The following is a 21030-nucleotide window of genomic DNA, read 5'->3' on the forward strand; positions in this document are numbered from 1 at the left end:
TATTGGGGTCCACCCACCAATGTATATATAATTAATCCACACATTTTTCCCCTTTAATGCCCCAAAGAGAGCAAATATAAACCCTTTATGTTTCAGTCCTTTGAGAGTTACAGTGCAGTGCTCAACATCAAGGTGATAATACATCCCAAAATGATCAAATAAATCCTGTTTACCAGTGGATTCCTAAATTTCACTCATAATGAGGAGGCATACTCAGCCAGGACACATGATCTATGACAGCCTGGATGGTTAGTGTCGCTATGGTGACTTGCTTTTTACAAATAGCGCTGACAATGTCAAGTGTCGCTATGGTTGCAGATGAAAATATGTACGCAGGCTTTTTTTTTTATGAGAAACATCAAGAACTGAATTATATCTGTCTCCATGGTAACCTCAGAGTATAGGAGAGGGAAGAGAGCTCTTTATTTTGCAATAGATCCTTGCCTATATCTGAAGGAGCATGACAACACTACGAGAAAACAGGGGGGGGGGGTTTAAAATAGATCAAGTATGGACACAAGTCAGGCTCCTGATTTGCAGTAAATGGGCAGTGAGGTGACGGCTCCGGCTGCTGATGTCAGATTAATAGGTCTGCTCTAATGGCCTTATCATTTTAGCACTGCAGGAAAACTACAGTCAATCCAGCTGCACTGAGAAAACTGTTTGTGCATCTGTGCATTACTTGTGAATTCAAAGCACAATTTCCTTATTTCAGTTAACTGTAAATGTATATTTTTTCATTTTTTTGATCACTTGAAGCATAGATGATGCTCTTAGCTGGAAAAAAATCTCAACTTTGAGGTTGTTTGCCTTGCACCAGCAGAAAGAATGTTAACACTCTCCCTCCTCTCGTACATTTAGCTTGGTGTGACTTCTGCATCATCCAACTCTGCAACTCCTCCATCTCTGCTACTAACTCTTCCTGAACCAGCTGGTGGCAGACTTGTCTTGAACCTTGCGTGCGGTGATGCAGCTGTGACTCAACCCACTGATCTACATCCTGCACTATCCACTGTCTCTCAGCGTATGGATTAACAACACTGTTGCACTGCTGTGTCTTATCTGAGAGAATACAAACTATAGCACTGTGTAAGACATGACACATTTTATCTATTTCAGACCAAACTGTGTTTCTGAAACTGGTCATCTCTGAGGATTCATGAGTTTAGTTTTTGGGGAAAAAATAGATTAAACTGGCCTTTATCAGCATCTCGCATGAACATCATGAGGATGAAACATGCTTGGTGTTAGGACAGGCTGAACTCTGAGTTGGTGTAGGTGGTTGAAGGACTTCCAGGTAATTTTGATAATTTTCTACAGTTGTTTATTATTGCTTTTTTGGAGTTTTAACTTCCCACATACCTTTTAAAAAGCTTCATGTTAGGGTTCCTGATATTAGGATTGCCTTGAACTTCCATGTGCACCATAAGGATGAGTGAAAATATCCATTTCAACTTACGTTTGCTGACGTGCATGTTCTTTTCTGTTGAGAATCCAGTCCTCCATTCTTCCTCCACTCCTTCTCTGTAAAGATAAATTAATAACCGTTATCAGACTTGATTTTAAACAACTCTATTGTATAAATGTGATATGCACTGCAGGCAAAACAAATGAATATAATTCCACACAGTTTTTTGTCATCATTTTGTTTCCATAGTCAACCTGAGCAGCATAAATATCCCTTTAAAAGTTCCTTAGGGCTCCTGCTCGTGAGGCAAGTTCAGCGGTAGTTTATGCATCCAGGGGTTAAACTGGGTATGTCACAATTATCTGAACCTGGGTATTCTCCCACCAGTCAGCTGAGCACTCTTCCATAGGAGGGACTGTGTTGTTCAGATGAATGGGCCGCTGTTGTGGATGGTGATCTAATGATCTTTACAAATGAACTGCTGGTGTGATAGGGAGATGTCTGGCACCTACAGGTGGAAGCATCAAGTTCCTCTAACAAGTGCAAACAACTTCTGAGCACCAAAGATGTGCTGGTGTGGAACAAAAAAAGCACAGAGCACAAGTACATATAAGCACAAGTAGATCACACAAAGCCCTTTGTGGTTCTCATATGTGCATCCACTTCTGGGGGTGTAGTGCAAGTCAGGGAGAAACACTGCTTAACACTGTGGCTGCACTGAATGTAGGGCTGCAACTAACAGTTATATCCACTGGCACACATAGCTGTCCACTTACATCTACAGGAGAAGGGACACTCCTTTTACAACAGCAATGTGCACATCTTTTTACAGCATCAAATAACTAATTGGAGCCAAGCTTATTAGAAAAACGAACTCTTGAACATACAGCTGCGTGATAAGAACTAGGCTGCCTAAAATGACAGAAAACATCTTTAAGAAAAATTTATATGAGGTGTACATTGAATTTTTAGTTTAGCTTGTGTTACATCCACTAAAGTGGAGGGGGCGGGCTTTATGACAGATACTGCAGCCAGCCACCAGGGGGCACTTTTGGAGAGCTGTCATGTCGTCCATCTTTACATACAGTGTACGCCTGAAAATAAGAATTGTCGTGTTTTCGTTATCTTAGAATAAGCAGTTTATCTACACATGGAGCGGGCCCTCTTCTACAGAGCCCGCCATCTTGTCTCTACAGAGGCCCAGAATGGACAACAACTAGCCTTAGATAGGGCCTTTAGCATTTTTGAGTTGGCTACCGTAGTTCTCCTACACGCTTGGCACACAGAATAAGTTTCAGCTGGTAGCAATGTTGCAACCTCACCACTAGATGCCACTAAATCCTTCACACTAGACCTTTAAGAAATGTCAAACAATGGAGAAGTAATGGCTGTAAAATTTCTCAGAGCTTAAGGTGACATTTTCAAATGGAACCCCAAAGATATTCTGTTAATAATGATTCAAGAGTTCAAGATCAACTGATCGATTGATTAGCTGATTTTTTGTGTTCCAGTTGGGTGTTTTTTGTATCCTCCCACCAAATACAATGGGGGCAATGGTCATTAACGAACTACATTTGTATTTTCTAGCATACTTCTCACTTTTACAGTTAAATACTCTTCAAGTTTTAGGACTAACAAGCCTAGAAGTACTGGAAGAGTGTCAGTGAATGACACAGTCCCAAAATATCTTTAAATCTTTAACCATATTTAATTTGGTCAGTTTGCTTGTCTGCTGTACTCAAAATCAGGTGAGACTTACGGTAATATCTAGTTAGTAGTGAGCTGGGACGCAGCCGAAGCACATGAGCACTGCAAATGTAACTGTAAATTAACCTGACAGCCTGAGCTCAGGGCATTAAACTTGTAGCAAACACGCCGTAGTTGAAATAAATGGAGTGTCTGCCAAGGGGGGCGGGGTCGAGAGGGACCGCTGCCTGCGAGTCTAAACTCAGGGCGAAATACCAGAACAATTAACAGTGCGTTTGATAACTTGTTCTTCTTGGCCATACGGGTACATCGAGTCCTCGCTGTGAATGTAATGGAGCTTAGCACCGCCCGCCCGTGCTGACTTTATACCCATAAGTAACAAACCACCGGGTGAGTGTCGACGAATCGAGCTCATCCACAGTGTCTCCTCTCCATGCTGAAAACGTGCGAACGTTTCTGGGCAAGGAAACCGTGGAGGACCGCAGTGAACGTGGCTTTGCTGCAGGTTTGTTTTTCCAACTGTCACACCGTGTTAGCTCTGTATTTGACGTTGCGTCATCTAGCCTAATTGCTATCTAGGGTCCACGTAATTTGATTTCACAGCTGACATTTACGAGGAGACCTGGATTGTTCCATGTTATGTCTCGCCAGTGAACGCTGTACAGTCGCAACGTGTACACTGTAGCTGGTAGACACGCCTCGCAAAACACACAGACAGCAGCTGGCTAGCTTAGCGGAGCTGTTAGCTTAGCGAAGTCATGTCAACTTAGCGCGGAGCTTGCTAACTTCTGTTTGCAGACAGACAGCTCAGGTGACAAACATGTTTTCCTTTCGTGTGTACCAAATTGCGCAGTTACCTTTTATGTAACGTTCACGGAGCTGTTTTACATGTAGGCGGAGATAAATGGGGAAAGGATCGGTGTAACTAGTTTCAGTGCATGGTGAGGGGTTCTCCTCCACAGACGGCTAATTTGTTAAGCAATAATACACCTGTATATTTTCCAGACAACCTCCATACATGGGGGTAGCTGTGAATGCTCTTGAAAATCCTTTATCAGTTAAAATGGGTGCAAATTCCTGCGCTGTGTAGGCGTTAACCAGCATCTCCTTATAACTTAGCAAGGCCTCAGTACAGTGAGTGATGCTTGCACAAGTCCAACCTGTTTTTGCAGCATTTTACTAGCAACAGTGGGCAGTGCATGTAGGTGGACTGCATGCGTACAATAGAGTTCATGCAAGCTACTTTGAGACTATATTTAAAGTTTCCAGTCCTAGATTCAGACTGTTACAATGCTGAAACACCCAGGCAACAGCACAGGTCAATTTTATGTATGTAGACCAAAATCACAAATCACAAATTTGCCTCAAGGGGCTTCACAATTTGGACAGCACAGGACACCCTCTGTCCTTAATCCCTCAATTTGAATACGATAAAAAAAAAAAAAAGCTACAGAGTTACAGTTGAAATTATTAATCGAATAGTGGATCAGTAGTCTGCAGCTACTTTGTATAATCCAGTAATCGCCAAACACTCTGTTTACAACTATAAATATGTAAGAATTTGCTGCTCTTCCTAATTTTATGTGGTAGTAGACTGAATATATTTTGGGTTCTGACTGTTTCTTGGACAAAACAACACATTTGAAGATTTGAAGATGCAGAATGGGAACGTATAGTGGACACTATTTTGGTGTGTTACAGGCCAAACAATCGGTTACTTAATAAAATGACTGACAGATTAACTGATAATAAGAAATGTTGGTTGCAGCTCTTATAAGAATACTTGATGTATCTTTGCTTGTACCATGTGTAGCCATGCTGATTGCATTTTGTCGCCCACCCCCTCTTTTTAGCAGATCCAGGGAGAGGAGCCTGTTTGCATTCCATTGCAGGTGCAAAACAATGGAGGTGAAACTCGATCAGCAAGACGAAGACATCTCATTCAGCAACACTGACACTAATGGTAACATCTTACACATCTTCATTTTGATCATGACCATAACATAAACTGCAAGTAGAAAATAAATTGAGCCTGTGGAGTGTTATATCCAGCTTAAAGTACAGTACCAGCTAATTAGTTCACTCAAGGGAGTAAAAAAAGAAAAAAACTGAACATTTCTGGCTGGCACTACATAGCATGTGGACCTGTCAGATGGTTGCGGGATTCTCCTGTCCAAGATACTGCTGTTTGGTGGGCCCTGAGCAGATCTGCCCATGTTTTAATCCAGGAAGGGTACATGTTGGCGCTGGACATATTCCAGGATACAGTTGGCTGCTAAATGAAACACGTTCTTGGGGTAGAACATACTGTAGACCTAGCGCTCGCCATGTATTCATATTTTTGTCTATTCTATTAACCCTTCAGTGGATGTGGTTGTTAATGATCATTTGGATGTGTCTGGCTCTTTTTTTTTTCTCCAAAATATTATGGCAGCATAGTCCTACATTTTAGCAGGCATGTGTAGCATTTTATGTGTTTATAGAAGATAAATGCAGGATTTAGATTTTAAAAAATCTTTGTGAAACATGAGAACATTTAAAGAATCAAAGATTGCTTTTTTAAAACTGCCATGCAGGGGTGCTTAAATTGGAAATGTCCAAATTCTTCGGCTATTCTGCTACTAATAAAAACCTCGGACAGAAGGATTGCCGGGCTCAGATTTGACCTGCATTGTCTTCCCTCTCAGGTAAACGCCCAGCTGAGGACATGGACGAAGAGCAGGCCTTCAAACGTTCTCGCAACGCAGACGAGATGGTGGAGCTGCGTGTGCTGCTTCAGAGCAAAGTAAAGACCCATTCGCTCTGTGGGCCACGTTAACTGTTGGTTCACACTGTTGGTTATTTTTCCCCTATTGATCAAAATGATTTATTTCTAAGGAAAACCTTTTTCTCCACAGAATGCCGGTGCTGTTATTGGAAAGGGTGGCAAGAACATAAAAGCCCTACGCACAGACGTGAGTAAACGGATAAAATGCTGCTGATATTTCTGCAGCTGAGACGAAAATTTAGTTGTCTAATAAAATGAAAAGGATCCAGACCTAAATTCCAATCAGTTTGGACTCCTGAGGAAACAATCCCAGATTTCTTGCAGGTTTGAGAATTGACATGCACTGTTAGTCAAAGATTAGTTTTCTTTAACGATGAAACAAAGTTGGCTCATGTGGAAGAAGAGAAGGAAGGCCTTGTTAGACATTTTGTTTCCAGTCCTCTATGACTGATTCCAGTTCCCCTCACAGTGTTGAAGCTATGTTTGACCTTGAAGTGACACCAGGTGCCTGGAAGCCTGACTGGACATAGGCTCAGGGACAAAAATCTCCAGACTGTTTTTTATACTTATCTTTGTCCAGGTCACACTTCCTGTTCTTCTTCACTCACCTCAGTTTCAAGTCTCTCATTTCACTTTTGGGACAAAGTATAGCGTGTATTCAATTAAAAATGTATTCCTTCTCCCCCTCTTCCCTTCTCCTTTACTTTTTTTGTTTTTATTTTTGGCCACCTTCCTCCGTTGCCCATGTACTGGATCGACATGCCCCTCCTGCGTTGCCCACCTTGACGTTGGCCCAACCTCCGCCCGCCCCTGAACGCCCGCCCGCCCACCTGACACTCCCGGTTGGCCCCGCCCATAAACCGTGCCCCTCCTTAAACGGGCACCTAACTTGACATCTTGTGATTGAATGCCCCCACCCAATGCCAACCTCCTCCACCACAACCACCACCACAACCACCACCACCACCACCTCGGCCCATGCAGTACAATGCCAGTGTATCAGTCCCAGACAGCAGTGGCCCAGAGCGGTATGTCCCACCAGTTATTGCCTCACTGCCTGATTAGAACAGTGAAACACATGTCTTTGATAACCTGCCTTCTGTTTCATTTTAACATTTTTATATACATGACAGTATACTCCCCCCTCCCCCAAAGACCCCCCTCCTCCACTTGTAAGAGACGTGTATTGTTCCTTTTGATTTTTATGTCCATTTTAAGCATCTCCATTGAGTTGGACTTTTTGTCATTACAGTTTATTGTCCAGAGTCACTGACAACCCACTGCCAAGTAGTTGGTATTGAATGGATAGCAGCACAGCTGTTGGATGTTGTTTTTCCGTGCTGTGATGTTTAATTTCACCATGAAACTTGTGGAAAGCAGACATCTTTTTCTCGCTCTGTCCTCTGTGGCCCACCTGGCCCCCTTACCTACGACCTCCCTCCTCCTCCACCCCCCTCCCCCACTGTTGTCAGCATCACTGTCCATGATTTTCCGAGAGAGCGCTGGCTCTTGTCTGGAGGCTCCGTCCCCCACTCTGTCACTCATTAATGTTGTGTCTTTATTTCATTGTGCTGTTCTGTTGAATTTCTCTCAGGCCACATCGGATCAGAGCTGCCTGCCAAACCTTTCATAACCCCCCCCCCTCCCCTCTCCAACCCCTCCACCCCTGCTCCTGTCNGTGGCGCAGTTGTCATGGCAAGCTTATGTTTGAGTTTATGTTCCTTTTCCCCAACTTGCTGGTGGTGGGATGGTATTAAAAGATCTCTCTCTCTCTCACACCCCCTCCCCCAACTCTGTGTGGCCAGTCTCACGTTAATTTGAGCCGTTCTGAAGCTGCCCATCCTCCCAAGACTTCTCTTACTTAATGATTTTAGAATGAGTGCATGTCAGCTGCTTATTTAATTAGTCTAGTGTTGGGGAAAAGTTATAATTGTGCGTAGTATGCAGCAGTCTTACTTTTTCCTTTTTATAGTTTGAAACCTTTCGTCAGTTTGTCCGTCACTGTTTGTTGGACTGCTTCTCGCTTTACCTTTTGTCTCCCTTGTAATGCCTTGCTTCCTTTTGGGCAAAATGGTTCCTGACAGGATCCTGAGTGTGAATGCCAGCATCGACACTATTGGAGAGATTCTGCTGAAAATCATACCAACTCTAGAGGAGGTAAGCTACCATGTTAATTACCATGTTAATTTTCCTGTTAATCATGTGTATGTGATCAAAGGGCAAGACCAGGATGATTGATGACATTGCTTTTTGATTTTTTGGGGGGACTTAAAAGAACAGAAAAAAATATAATTTGGGCATAAATATGCAGAATTTGAGTTCTGCACAAGCTGTAAAGGTACCTAAAGGGACAGTTCACCCCAAGATCAGTAATATAAATTTTCCTGCTTAACTGTAGTGCTATTTATCAATCTAGATTGTGTTCAAAGCACCAAAAAATATATTTGAAAAACTCAACAGCAATGTCTCTCTCTAGAAATCATGACACAGTTACTCAATATAATCCACAGACCTTGTTGTGAGCAGTTTCATGTAGGAACTATATTCTTTCTGCTGAACTACACCCCCCAACAGTTTCACAGCGCAGCAGGAAGCGTGCATCATATGGTTGGCAGTTGTAGATAGACAGAGATAAAAAATAGTTACAACATGAAAATGCCCACAACAATGTCTATTGGTCATCTGGTAAATAACTGGTCATGATTTCTAGAAAGACACATTACTGTTGAGTTTTTCAAATGTATTTTTTAGTGCTTTGAGGCACCATAAAGTAACTGTCATTTAGTTTCATTATATTAGAGAGACTACCACCGATATCACCAACACTCTGCAACTCGCACCAAAACAATCGAGATTGATAAATAGCATTACCTGGTAAGAGGAAAAATATGTAATTTTTATTTGGGGGTTAACTGTTCCTTTCAAGGTTTTGCACAATTACTCATTGACCGCTGGTGGTGCATCAACAAACATAGCAATGTGCCAACAAAGGCAGTGAAGAAGAAGACGGTCAGCTCCTCTGTAAACAATGCAAGATTTAAAATATTGGCTTTGCAAATACTTCATGAGGAAGGAACAGCTTTCATCATATTTGTTACACCATGTGTTTTGCTGAGTAATAATTAATGTTAACATATTTTAAACTTTGTTTACAAGAGAACTCTGCAGGGCACCTTTTAACTGAGACCCAAACAAAAAAATACCTGCATCTTTAAGACCTGATTGACTTTTATGGCCAAATTTTACACTCAAGTCTGATCTGTGACCTGAAGCAATAATTAAATTTATTACTGATCTTTATTGGACTAAGCTAATGCAACTAATTGCATACACTCTTGTCTTGCTCTTCCCAATGGGCACTGCAGTTTGACTTACTATACATGCCATGCATGGACAAAATAACCTAACCTCATCTGAGCTTAACACAATAAAACTGCCTTTACTCCACCAATAACACTACATTTTGTTGACTCATTGAATCAGGTAACAAAAGTCTTCTTCATAACCATTTGCTGGTTGGCCATAAGTCACCCTTATGATTTTACTGCGATGGCCTTCTCAAACCGCTCAGGTCAACCAGAGAGCCCAGACCTGTTACTTGTTATCGCATTTACCCATGTGATAGCCACCCATACTAATATTGATCTCTTGCCATATAAAGCAGTTGGTACGCATTGCTTCAGATGTGTCCAAACATCTAAGTGAAAGATATCTATAGCTCCAGGTTTTATGCGCCTCATAACACATTTTGCATCCTACTTTTTTGGCCTTGAATATATTTTCCAAATGGCGTCTCTGTAACAGCTACCACCTCTGTGAAGCTCACAGTAATTAGCTTTTGTCTCGACTGTCACACAAATGTAATTCAGTGTTATTTTTGAGGTTGTTGTTTTTCAGTGATTTTCTAACTACTCAGTCGAATCTTGGTTTCTTTAATGAGCTCAATCTTTGCCACCACTGCTCTCCCAAACCAGCGCATTTTTTTTCTGCGTTTGGCAAATGCTGTCATGATTTACTGAGAGTTTCTCTTGTCATATGATAATTTTTGAGACTGATGCAACAGCAGTTTGAGTGCCAATTATTTGCCGTCTTTGTTAGTCTGTCAGTTACCCTGTGCTGCTTTAAAACATGTCTTCAAACACTGCTGCTTATTTTACTGCTCTTTAATATTACAAGTATGAATTCACTAATCTGAAATGATATTCCAGGCCAGATCTTTTAAAACAAAGCTACATTGATTCAAGCAGCTTGCAAATATGTTTGTTTCATTTTCTATAATCAGAACTGCATGAATTAACTAGTTATCTGTGTCAGTTTTCATTCATAACTTCTATTATTTCAGGAAAGTGAAAGCAAAAATTGAAATTGTGTTACAGAATAAAATAAATGTTTCAAATGTTTTAACAGCACATGATGCAGGCTCGTAATGAATTTCCAAATTGTCTGTTTTCTGTGTCCAGATTTGTTAAAATTTAAAACCCACTACATGTTATATTTGCATACAGAATGATGCCCATTGTTTTTTTCCTCATATTTCCAATGTATTTAATTGGGAAAATGCTTTATTAATCATCAGTGGAAGAGTTTCAGACCCCACTGACATCACTGATCTTGCTTTGTGTTTCTGTAGTACCAGCATTACAGTGGGATTGATTTTGACTCTGAGCTCCGCTTGCTGATCCATCAGAGTTTGGCAGGGGGCATCATCGGGGTAAAAGGTGCCAAGATAAAGGAGCTGAGAGAGGTAGGACAGAGTCCAGATTAGCAGGCGCCTCGCCATGATGCTTTGCACCAACAGTTAGCCTGGAGATGAATTGTTAGAATCATAATTGTCACCTGTAGCAAAGCAATCACAAGTGAATTTGATTGTCTGGTTTTAAGTCTGATATTGTCATGTCTCCATGCACCAGAACACCCAGACCACCATCAAGCTGTTCCAGGAGTGTTGTCCACACTCCACTGACAGAGTCGTCTTGGTGGGAGGAAAGCCAGAACGTGTCATTGAATGTATAAAAGTTATCCTGGAGCTGGTGTCAGAGGTGAGTTTACATTTCTGAGGTCTGTTGAAAGTCTCAAGAGACTATATACAGTCATGTGTTTCATGTCATACAGATGTAAGGATAGTTGGAGGACTAAAGGCAGCTCATTTCAACAGTTATTTCAGAACAGAGCAGCCTTTGACAATCTCTTTTATCGTCCTTTCATTTTGCAGGCGCCAATCAAAGGCCGTGCCCAGCCTTATGACCCTAATTTCTACGATGAGACATACGACTACGGCGGTTTCACCATGTTATTCGAGGAGAGAGGCAGACGACCCATTGGCGGCTTCCCCATCCGTGTGCGCGGGGGCTTTGAGCGCATGCCCCCGGTTCGTGGCAACAGACCCATGCCTCCCTCCAGAAGGGATTACGATGATATGAGCCCCCGTCGGGGTCCTCCACCACCGCTGAGCAGAGGTGGCCGAGGGGGCAGCCGAGCACGTAATCTGCCTCTTCCCCCGCCACCACCACCAAGAGGAGGGTAAGGAGGGGCCCACTCAATGTGGATGCTTTCACACCTCTAACCTGATTGGTTTTGTTAAAATGAACTCTGGTGTGTTTGCCTTAGTGGTTTGTTTCGTAGTGAACAGACAGTAACAATCTGCGATGATATTAAGAGATTGAGATACAGTTGCATTTAATTTTTCTAATACTCTTTCCTTGCTTGTCTTTGTTTGCAGGGGAGACCGGTTCTCGCATGGCAGCTATCATGGCGGCATGGACGACAGACCAAGGTGAACACAGAGTAGGATTGTCAATAATTTAATTTCTCTCAAAAGCAGAGCAAAACAGATATCCGTGTAAGTTGCTCAGTAGCAGAATGTCAACCCACCAGCCCTGATTCAGAGTGTGATCACGGGTCATCTGTAGAGTCTGCATGTCCTTTCACACTCACAGCTTTTTAAATACCAATCTAACAGCGCTGACCTGCTCGATACTGTAGTGTTAAGTGTCCTCCAGAGTGGAGAAACTATATTAATGCATACCTTTTTTGTCTGTAGTGACAGAAGAGGCCGAGGGGGAGACCGTTATGACAGCATGGTGAGTGCCGTCTGTGTTTTCAGGTGCTGCTGTAAAGCTAAGCTGTATGTTTGTAGCGTCCTAGCTGTGTGTAGTAGGTGTCTGTGAATTATATTTCAGACGAGGTGATTGGAATTCCTTTTTCTGAGTGTAGTACAAGCACGGAGGCATGGACACTGTGCTGCTTTTTCACTGTGTATGCACACTGATCTGGGCCTGTTGTTGCCTGGCAACAGTTGTCTCCGTGGTTACCACAGAGCAGCTGAGTACGTAGTCCAGAGATCCACCAGGCTAGCAAATGAACTTGAGCTGAAACCAAAGCAATTCCTGAACAGGTTTCCTTCAGCAAATAGTTTCAATAGGAAGCCAAAGAATACATTTGATCAAATAAATACCAATATGCTGTCTGTCGATTAATTCTTGACATTTAGGAACAAACATGTTTTCCTTCAGACGGGTATAAATACTCAGACATGAATCTTTTTTATTTTAAAGGCCGCTGAGATTTTTAAAAATCAAAATGCAAATTAATTTTAGCAGTTAGTCTCAAGAGAAGACAAATCACTTAAAAATTATATTATTCTTAGATAAGGAATGATGCTTATCACTTTTTTTACTCACCAAAAACTATATAAATTCAGCATTTGATTCACAATTGGAAAATGTTTATTATGCTCAAATAACTTCAAAACGTATGCAGAAATGTGTGTGTTTTATTTGAGTGTATAGTGTTTCTCTAATTAACACTCCTCCATTAAGACATTTCTCTAACAATTTCAACGGCATTATGGGGTTCAGACAAATTACAACCCTGCATTTAGATGTACTAAATATGAGTTATTACTTCTTTGGTTAAATGAACACTAAATGTGATAAATATTTGACCCAGTTTCACATTTCTTGAAGTCCTAATATCTGCGTTGCCGCCTGTGACCACTGTAAAATGGTTTCAACTTTTATTCTTACATTGTATATTGTTTTATTTTTCGTCTCTTCGTGTGTCTGCTTCCCACACAATGTTGTTTTATCTTAGAATAAAAAGAATCTGTTTTAAGGCCCTTTTCTTTCCACTCAAAACTAACCAAAATCTGAAGAGCTGTGTGAACTATAAAGTCTCATATTCAGCAGAAATACACTTAGTGGCCTCTTAATCAGACACATATTTCTAAGACTGGGTGAGACCCTCGTTTGACCCTAGAACTGCCTGAATTCTTTATGCCATGGGTTCAACAAAGTGCTGAAACATTCCTTAGTGATGGTGGTCCATGTTGACGTGATGGCATCATGCAGTCGCTGCAGATTAGTCAGCTGTACATGTCATGCTGCAAGTCTCCTGTTCTACGACATCCTTAAGGTGTTCTATAGGATCTGGTGACTGTGGAGGCCATTGGAGTACGCTGAACTCACTGTCGTGTTGGAAGAACAAGCTTGAGATGATGTGTGCTTTGTTTGTGTTATTCTGTTGGAAGTAGCTATTAGCGGAAGTGTAGACTGTGGTCATAAAGGATGCATGTGGTCAGCAACCACACTCAGGCTGTGGCATCTAAACAATGCTTAAATGGGACCAAATGTGTGTTAAGAAAATACTCCCCACACCATAAAAGCCAATTCATACTGAATGTCATCTTCTGCCCATGTTGGCAAGAGTCCATGGGGACCTCTTTGTGGATGTCAGTCTGCAGCCCAAAGTTTGTGACTGGGCAAGGTGTACACATAGCAAGCACACCAACTACACATGCTGCAGGTAGAAAAATATCGTCTCGTCCCACACTCCTGTCCTGGTGACATATGCACCATATGCACATATGCACCTCTAGCTGGTTTGCAAAGAGACAAAAATGGATGCTTGTTTTGGAGAAAGATTGTGTGAGGAGTTTCGCCATTACCAGCAATTACATAATTTGTCTCTAAAGGAATACAAAGGCAGCCAACTGGCCTTGAACTCGTGGTGAGCAATTTAGCACATTCTTGGGAGAGATGAAAATGCCTGTTATCAGATATGAAAATATCTGTGAGACAGATGTATAAAGATTGCGATATATTGGGAAATATACAAATCAAAGTACAGTTGGACATGGAACACAGAGAGTATGTTGGAGCTTTTCACCATCACCAGCCTCCATGGATTTGTGGCAGAAGTCAAGATTCATCAGACCAGGCAATGTTTTTTCCAATCTTCTACTGCTCAGGACTTAAGTTAACAGAAGTCTTGCAGGATTCAATTGTAAAACATAACTGCAGTCCTCACACTCTTTGCCTGCATGGCAAAAGTGTCAGAATTGCAAAAGCGTATCCTGTCCTTGTCTGTAGATGGCACACCAACATGTTTACATCTGCAGTTCCTAAATGCTGCAGCTGTTGCCAGTCTTGGTCTTGCCAACAGATCGAACATGTTGGACTTGAACTGCAGGTCTAACTGCTCACCAATGATAATGTGTCTCTGTGGGAGTAAGGTTGTGTATTTACCATAGAGTGTATAAGCTTTTCAGGACTGAGAGCTTTAAAGGTGTGTCTAAACCATATTATCAAATTAACAATTCCAGAAACACTCATTATCTCAGGTTGGTCCATAAATTACCTCAGATTGTCTCAGTAGCCAGTTTCGAATCAATGAGGTACTTTTCAGATAAAGTGGAACAGGATATTTGAAGCATGAATGTCATTGAAAAATGTGCAGGAACTGCTTAATGCTGCAAAATCAGAACAGACCCAGATCTGAACTGAATCCTGTCGTACAGAAAACGTTAAAAGGCTCTGATATCATACTGTCATTATTGTGTCATTAAAACCGTTTTATGTTTCCCCTTTTTTTCTCCATTCATCCCTGAAATGCAGAGTGGAGGCGGATATGGTGAGTGATGATTAATGTAAATTCTGCACAGATTTACAGTTATTTCATCAAAAATCATGTCTTTTTTTTTCCAAAACGTAAGTTCTATGATTACAGTTTCTGCCACTTCTTGTTTCAGACATGTCATTTAAGGGCAGCCACTTAGTCCACTATATTAGGTACACTTGTACAAGCCTGTGCAGTCCGATACAACAGCCCTGATGTAACATCTGTTTTCATAAAGCTCACTATGTTCAATTTTTGGCAACATTTTTGTTTTTATGTAAATTCAGTTATGTTCATTACTGAGGTCATAGTTAAAGGTGGTTTTGGACTGGACTACATTATACAGAGAAGTGAAACATCTCTTAATATAACGCAATACAGTACTGTATTAGATTGCATTAGACTGTACATGTGCTGACGCAGACACTGAGTGTATAAATCTAAACCACTTTTTAAAAAAAGTAAATGTTAGAGTTAACTCCAAAAATGTGCAGCAACTGATCAGCCTTTTCTTGCAGAGAGACTTCCTGGTTAAATGTTGGCTTACTGTTCTTTGGCTTAATACAGTAATTTGACTAAAAATGGATGATCGTGACAGACGTTTCATTGTATTTAACCCTTTTATAAGTACATAGTTTTTATGATTGGGTTCAACTGAGATATGTTTAAAACGTTTTAAATTAAAAACATTAATAGATGAATGAACTGTAATGCTCAGTAGTTGAAAACCTGTCTGATCACTCATGTTGTTTGCTCTTAAAAACTCTGTTGTACCGTTTTGGCTGCAGGTTTTGACATGTCCTCAATCCTAGGAATGACATCAATGAATAGACCATTCCTATTAAGAAAAACAACAACATCATTTTCCTGTAATCAGTTTGTTAGAGCACATAAAGGGAAAATGTATTTGTCTGGGGCATTTGCTGTATTGCTTGTTTACAATCACACTCTCTCTTGTCTTTGTCCCTGTGGTTCATTTTCATTTTTCACTCTTGTTTCCTTTTCGATGTTCTCAAAGACAACAATTCTTCCTGGGAGCACTTTCAGTCTGGTGAGTGGGGATGGATTATTATTGTCCCAGTGTCTTGTCTCCTAACCTGACCTAAAGGGAATGTTTCTTCTCATTGCATGCTTTAGTTAAAGAGAGTTTCACCTTAAAAAGTCTTTCTCACCTCCTCCTGTAGGGGGTCGAGGCTCATACAGTGATATCGGAGGCCCTGTCATCACAACACAAGTCACCATCCCAAAAGATGTAAGTAAAACATCTATTCTCAAAAAACATGATTTTTACAATAAAGAATGACACAAAACAGACACTTCACTCCTAAATCCACTTTCAATTGGCCTGTGTGGTTGTTTTGCAGCTGGCTGGCTCCATCATCGGTAAGGGCGGCCAGAGGATCAAGCAGATCCGCCATGAGTCCGGGGCATCCATCAAGATTGATGAACCACTAGAGGGCTCTGAGGACCGCATCATCACCATCACAGGAACACAGGACCAGATCCAGAACGCCCAGTACCTGCTGCAGAACAGGCATGTGATCCTGTGATTCCCCCAAACAGCTCATCTCATTGTAGCAGTTTCTCCTCTGATGGCCTGTGTGTTCATCCACCACTGGATGGAAGCAAACACTACTGTAGTTGCTCACTTAGATAATTAACTTCAGCTTAACCTTGGTGACCCCCATGAGTAAATCTGTCTTGCAGCCAGGTGAAACACAAACAGACTTAATAATAGATTACATAAAATATATAATAAGGTCTGTTCACTGATAGTGTTATGTTAAGAGTCCTATACAATGTAATGCATATACTATCACAACCATTTCCTAAGAGGTTTTAGATTAGAAGTTGAGCAGAGTGGTGCTAATTTGTGTATTTGTGTAAAGTATTGGTTGACTAATTGATTAATTGATCAACAGAATTTAATTGGCAACTGATTTGATAATGGATTACTCATTTTAATCATCTGATAAGCAAACACAGGAAAACTTTATGGTTTCACTTTCTTAAATGTCAAGATCTGCTTCCTTTGTTGTTGTCACTTTAAACTGTTAACTGAGGCCCTGTCTACACTTATAGAGATATTTTTAAAAAAGAGATACTTTTTCCCCTTCGTTTAAGTAAAAATTAAGACCAGACAACCCTCGATTTACAAAATGTCTTTGTTCATACTAGAATGCAAAAATGAATCAAAACACTTGCCTGTGTTAGCTGTCTTTCACAGTCTCTCCTCGTCGCAAAGGTAGTAAAGTGTACAGCCTACATTTTTCAAAACACTTACTGTAGATCTCATCACTGTTCATAATGATGAAGGATCTCACTCAAAGACATGAGTGACGCCCTGGACATGGAAAGTTTTCCTCCTGGTTCGACCAGGCCTGATCCAAAATCATTAGTTTCTGGGAAACTTTAAACTGCGGATGCTGAGGTGGACCAAATAGCGTTGTGCGCAGCAGGTACCTCCATTTGTGAAATGGTGCAGCAATACAAAGTTTTAAGCTGTGGGCCCTGACACACAAGTCCCAACAGTTGGTCAACACTGGGCAGTTGGGTGAGTGACTGCCGCCCCAGTTTTTGTGGAGTGTCCCACATTGTTGCCCCTTGTTGGCTTTTTTTTTCTTTGGCCAATTCAACATATCAAATATATGTTGGACCTGGCAGACCCCACTGATGAATGAAATCACTCTGATTGGCAGTTCAGCTCAGTGTACGAGAAGAGAAATGGAAGTGAGGAAAGTAAACAAACAACGTAAGACAAGAGGGTATGAGAACATTGGATTGTGTTGTTAATGTGCTTACTGGCTAACCAGCATCTTGAACATGTCTTCTGGTTTCCCTTTTTTAAATGAAGAAAACAGACTACCGCCACCTGTTGGTGTGGATAAGTATTTACTCTCATGTAGATGCAGATTGTATGTGCTAGTTGGCCGTTGGCTGTAGTTGACCTTTATTACCACTCGTTTTTTGGATGTTGGTTTGGTGTTTCTGGGCTTTGAAGTAGTCATTAGACCAAGCAGTGCCAACAAAAAGTAAACAACTTATAGGTAGTTCGCCATTGTTATTGCCGATTCTCATTACACAAAGCAACAGTGGACAAGGGTGAATTGAGAAGATGACATAATTTTCCAAACACTCCGTTTTCTAAGTCCACATGGGTACAAATAACCAGAGTTTTAAAAAATCTAAATCTTAGAAGGTGCTTTAAAAACCTCTGTTTTAGTGACCTAAAACTGCTTGCATGTGGAATATCAGTTTTCAAAAACATCTGTATACATGTAGATAGGGCCTGAATATGTTTGGGTTGTGGGCTGTTGATCTGATACAACAACTTGGGCACTGTGAAACTATATGAGGCGTTTTTCACTAATTTGACATTTTATAGACAGAAGTTCTTTGCAGAGTAATCAATTCGATAATGAAATTAAATATCAGTTACAGCCCTAGTTTTATTAAACTTCTGTGCAACCCTGAGATTTTACTGGAATCAGTGCTTTACTGCCTTTGATAAATGTTCACATTTTGCACACCATGCCAGAACATAAGGCTGTAGAGCCTTTTTTCCTAACACCAGTATTTCATCTTGAAGAGCTTTTCAGTTCACAGACACTTCCTTTCCTCCCATCACTAAATGGCTAAGCTGGTCTCAGCAGTCATAATGCTTCTCGCAGACATAATTTATTTCCAGCCTTGACCTTGGCATACTTTTTATAACTTACAGTTGTGCTCCACATGAAAAATGTCTCACAGTTTGCAGCGTCCAGCATTAACAGCTCCTGACCCATGTCACGTTCCTGTTCAAATAAATATTCTTAATGTTATCATGAAATGTCCTTACCTTCATCTGTCTCTTATTTCAGTGTGAGGCAATACTCCGGCCGGTTCTTCTAGGGAAGAGGGAAGCGAAGAAGACGAGTGAAGCCATGCTGCCATACTGTTTCCTCCTTCTATTCAGAGCCTACATTCCTCTGCTTTGCCTCCTCCCCTCACGATCACACACTACACCATCTATCTATAAAACACACTTTTTATTTTTGAGGAGTTTTGAAAAAAAATCTTAAGCTGTCAAACAGCAAACAAGGAGTCAGCAACATGTTTCTGTGCTGGTGTAGTTATTTTTCAGGAGATTCTTGTGCCGTCATTGGAGTAAACTCATCCGTGCGATAACTTTTGGTGTTGTGAGCCACCCCGGGCCCTTATCTCCCTCATTTCAGTACAGCATGCAGAATGTAATCTTTTTGTAAAGAACATTATGTGAGTTTCAGTTTGTTTTTCCCCCCTCTCAAACGTTTAAGCACACTCTAAATGAAGATGCATGGTCTCAGAATGGTTAAAAAACCGTTTAAATGAGTTTTAATTTTTACACAACATCCAACATCCCTTTCCTCTGGTAAGTGAAGTGCTTTTTGTAAGATTGGCTTTAATGGAGGAGTTTGACATTTTGGGAAACGCGCTTACTTGCATTCTAGTGGAGTGTTGGATGATATGATCATGACCACTCTTATGGCTGTATGCTTAGCTTAGCTTAGCTTAGCTTAGCATAAAGACTGGAAACAGGGAAAACATTTGGCAAGCTCTGTTAGAGGGCAACATACTCCACCTACCAGCAACTGCAAAGCGAGCTAATTAACATGTTCAAATGTAAAAACTACATTTTTTTTTTAGCATTATCTTCACTTCGGGAGTCTCTCCCTGTTGCTTGGCAACATTAACTGGCCAAGAAATAGACCAAATCACCATGACATCTCACTAACAGTCAGTTCAAAGTAGAACAACTAGCAGTAGATTACAATTGCAGAAATATGTAAAATTGTGAAACTTGCCAAACTGTGCCGTCATTTTCAGCTGTTACGTTTAAAGAAGTATCGTTAAACACGATGGTCAGAGCTATCTGATGTTTCTGCTGTGCTCATTTTAGGTAGTTTGTTGCTTTGGTATCATCTTTAATAAAGCAAATTTCACCGGCACGGAAGCTAAGCAGTGTATTTTACCCACCAAAAAAAATGTATGCCAGTGTAAGTGTACGCTATATTTTAATAATTGTTTCACTTTACCATACACACTAACCAATCGATGCCATGGTAGACCAACAACTTGGTGTTCTGCTGAGTTAAATTACTATTTTTGTCAATGGAGTCTGGTGGCTTTAATATAACAGCTTCTGTTCCTAAAGCTATGAGAATATTCTACATATAGCACACATTTAAACTGTTGATTGATTTTGTTTGGTCTGCCTTTGGTTGTTGGCAACAAAACAAACTAATTGAGGCAGAATGTACCCCGTGCTGTTGGATTTTTTTGTAGTGCCACAAGGATTTTCTACCTGGAAGTTACTGTAAATAAACATTGTGATTCCATCTATGGTGGGACAAGCAACCCCCTGTAAAACGATGAATTGTTTTTATCTTTTTATAGGAATAAACAAATGATATATAAAGTGTTAATTACTGGGCCTTTGAGGTGCCTGTACAGTAGATGGACTTAGAATAGTTCAGCAGAGCCAGGGTAGCTGTTTCCCCCCCATTTCCAGTCCTTGTGCTAAGCTAACGGCTGCTAGCAGTAACTGGACGGATATGAGAGCCCTATAGTGTCAATGTTTTTCTCTACTCTCAGTCAGAAATTGGATATGAAGTCTCTCCCAAAATGTCATACTTATGCTTTAAGTTGGAAAAAATGTGCCAGTGTGATAGAGCAAAAAGATTTTTTAAAGAAAAGGTTTTTGTTTTTCATAGAAAGACAAGGAGCTGTATAAAGTGTGTGTATATATTTATATAGAAACAGTAATTTCATGAGTGGTTAGGTTAGGCAGGCCCAGGATACTTTCTACTTTCTCGGAAGGATTTGGTGCCATAAGACAGTTTTGGAAATCTTTTTTTTTTCTGTTTCTATGGTTATTTGATTTTCTGCCACTCATGACTCGCTGTAGTTCAGCCTTTATATCTGATCTGTTTCATCCATTTATTCTTGAAAGTTTTTTTTTTTTAATTTTGAGAGTTTGGACGCATTTTTAAAGTTTCTTTTTCTTTTTTTTGTTTGAAAGTTTAAGATGCAGTGTCACATGAGGAGCGTTCAGCTTTGTGAGTCCATGAGTGGTGTTTTCTGTCAGGTCATATCTGTATCTGTGTCTGATATCTGTAGTACCTGCAGGTGTTTAGTAAATAAAGTCTGTGTCACAGTTCACCCAGTGTGTGTATTCTGCATTTTTTTCAACAGAAGAATAATAAATGTCTATCCAGTGCTGGTTGTAATTGGC

General features: G+C 40.7%; 1 protein-coding gene across 4 annotated transcripts; it reads left to right on the forward strand.

Moving 5' to 3' along the window:
- The first annotated feature begins 3406 nt into the window (after positions 1–3406).
- hnrpkl (heterogeneous nuclear ribonucleoprotein K, like) lies at positions 3407–20957 on the forward strand. Of its 4 annotated transcripts, none has more exons than XM_050053939.1 (16): positions 3407–3620; positions 4969–5078; positions 5803–5900; positions 6013–6069; positions 6867–6910; positions 7967–8039; positions 10513–10626; positions 10793–10921; positions 11095–11402; positions 11602–11655; positions 11923–11962; positions 14777–14792; positions 15796–15828; positions 15962–16029; positions 16142–16311; positions 18638–20957. In XM_050053939.1, exons 2-16 carry the CDS (start codon positions 5018–5020, stop codon positions 18666–18668), a joined length of 1296 nt encoding a protein of 431 aa, XP_049909896.1. In that variant the 5' UTR covers positions 3407–3620; positions 4969–5017; the 3' UTR covers positions 18669–20957. The 4 variants fall into 4 exon arrangements, with proteins under 4 accessions (XP_049909896.1, XP_049909898.1, XP_049909897.1 ...); XM_050053941.1 differs by having other exon boundaries at positions 4972–5078; XM_050053940.1 differs by lacking the exon at positions 3407–3620 and adding an exon at positions 3641–3926.
- Positions 20958–21030: the final 73 nt, after the last annotated feature.

This window comes from Epinephelus moara, chromosome 9, assembly GCF_006386435.1.
Source record: "Epinephelus moara isolate mb chromosome 9, YSFRI_EMoa_1.0, whole genome shotgun sequence".
Lineage (NCBI taxonomy): Eukaryota > Metazoa > Chordata > Actinopteri > Perciformes > Serranidae > Epinephelus > Epinephelus moara.

Excerpts from the sequence above, each read along its gene's own strand:
- hnrpkl (XM_050053939.1), top strand. The coding sequence starts at position 5,018 with ATGGAGGTGAAACTCGATCAGCAAGACGAAGACATCTCATTCAGCAAC. Across the intron at positions 5,901-6,012 it reads GTGTGCTGCTTCAGAGCAAA|AATGCCGGTGCTGTTATTGG; the intron begins GTAAAGACCCAT and ends TTTTCTCCACAG. Across the intron at positions 10,627-10,792 it reads AGATAAAGGAGCTGAGAGAG|AACACCCAGACCACCATCAA; the intron begins GTAGGACAGAGT and ends TCCATGCACCAG.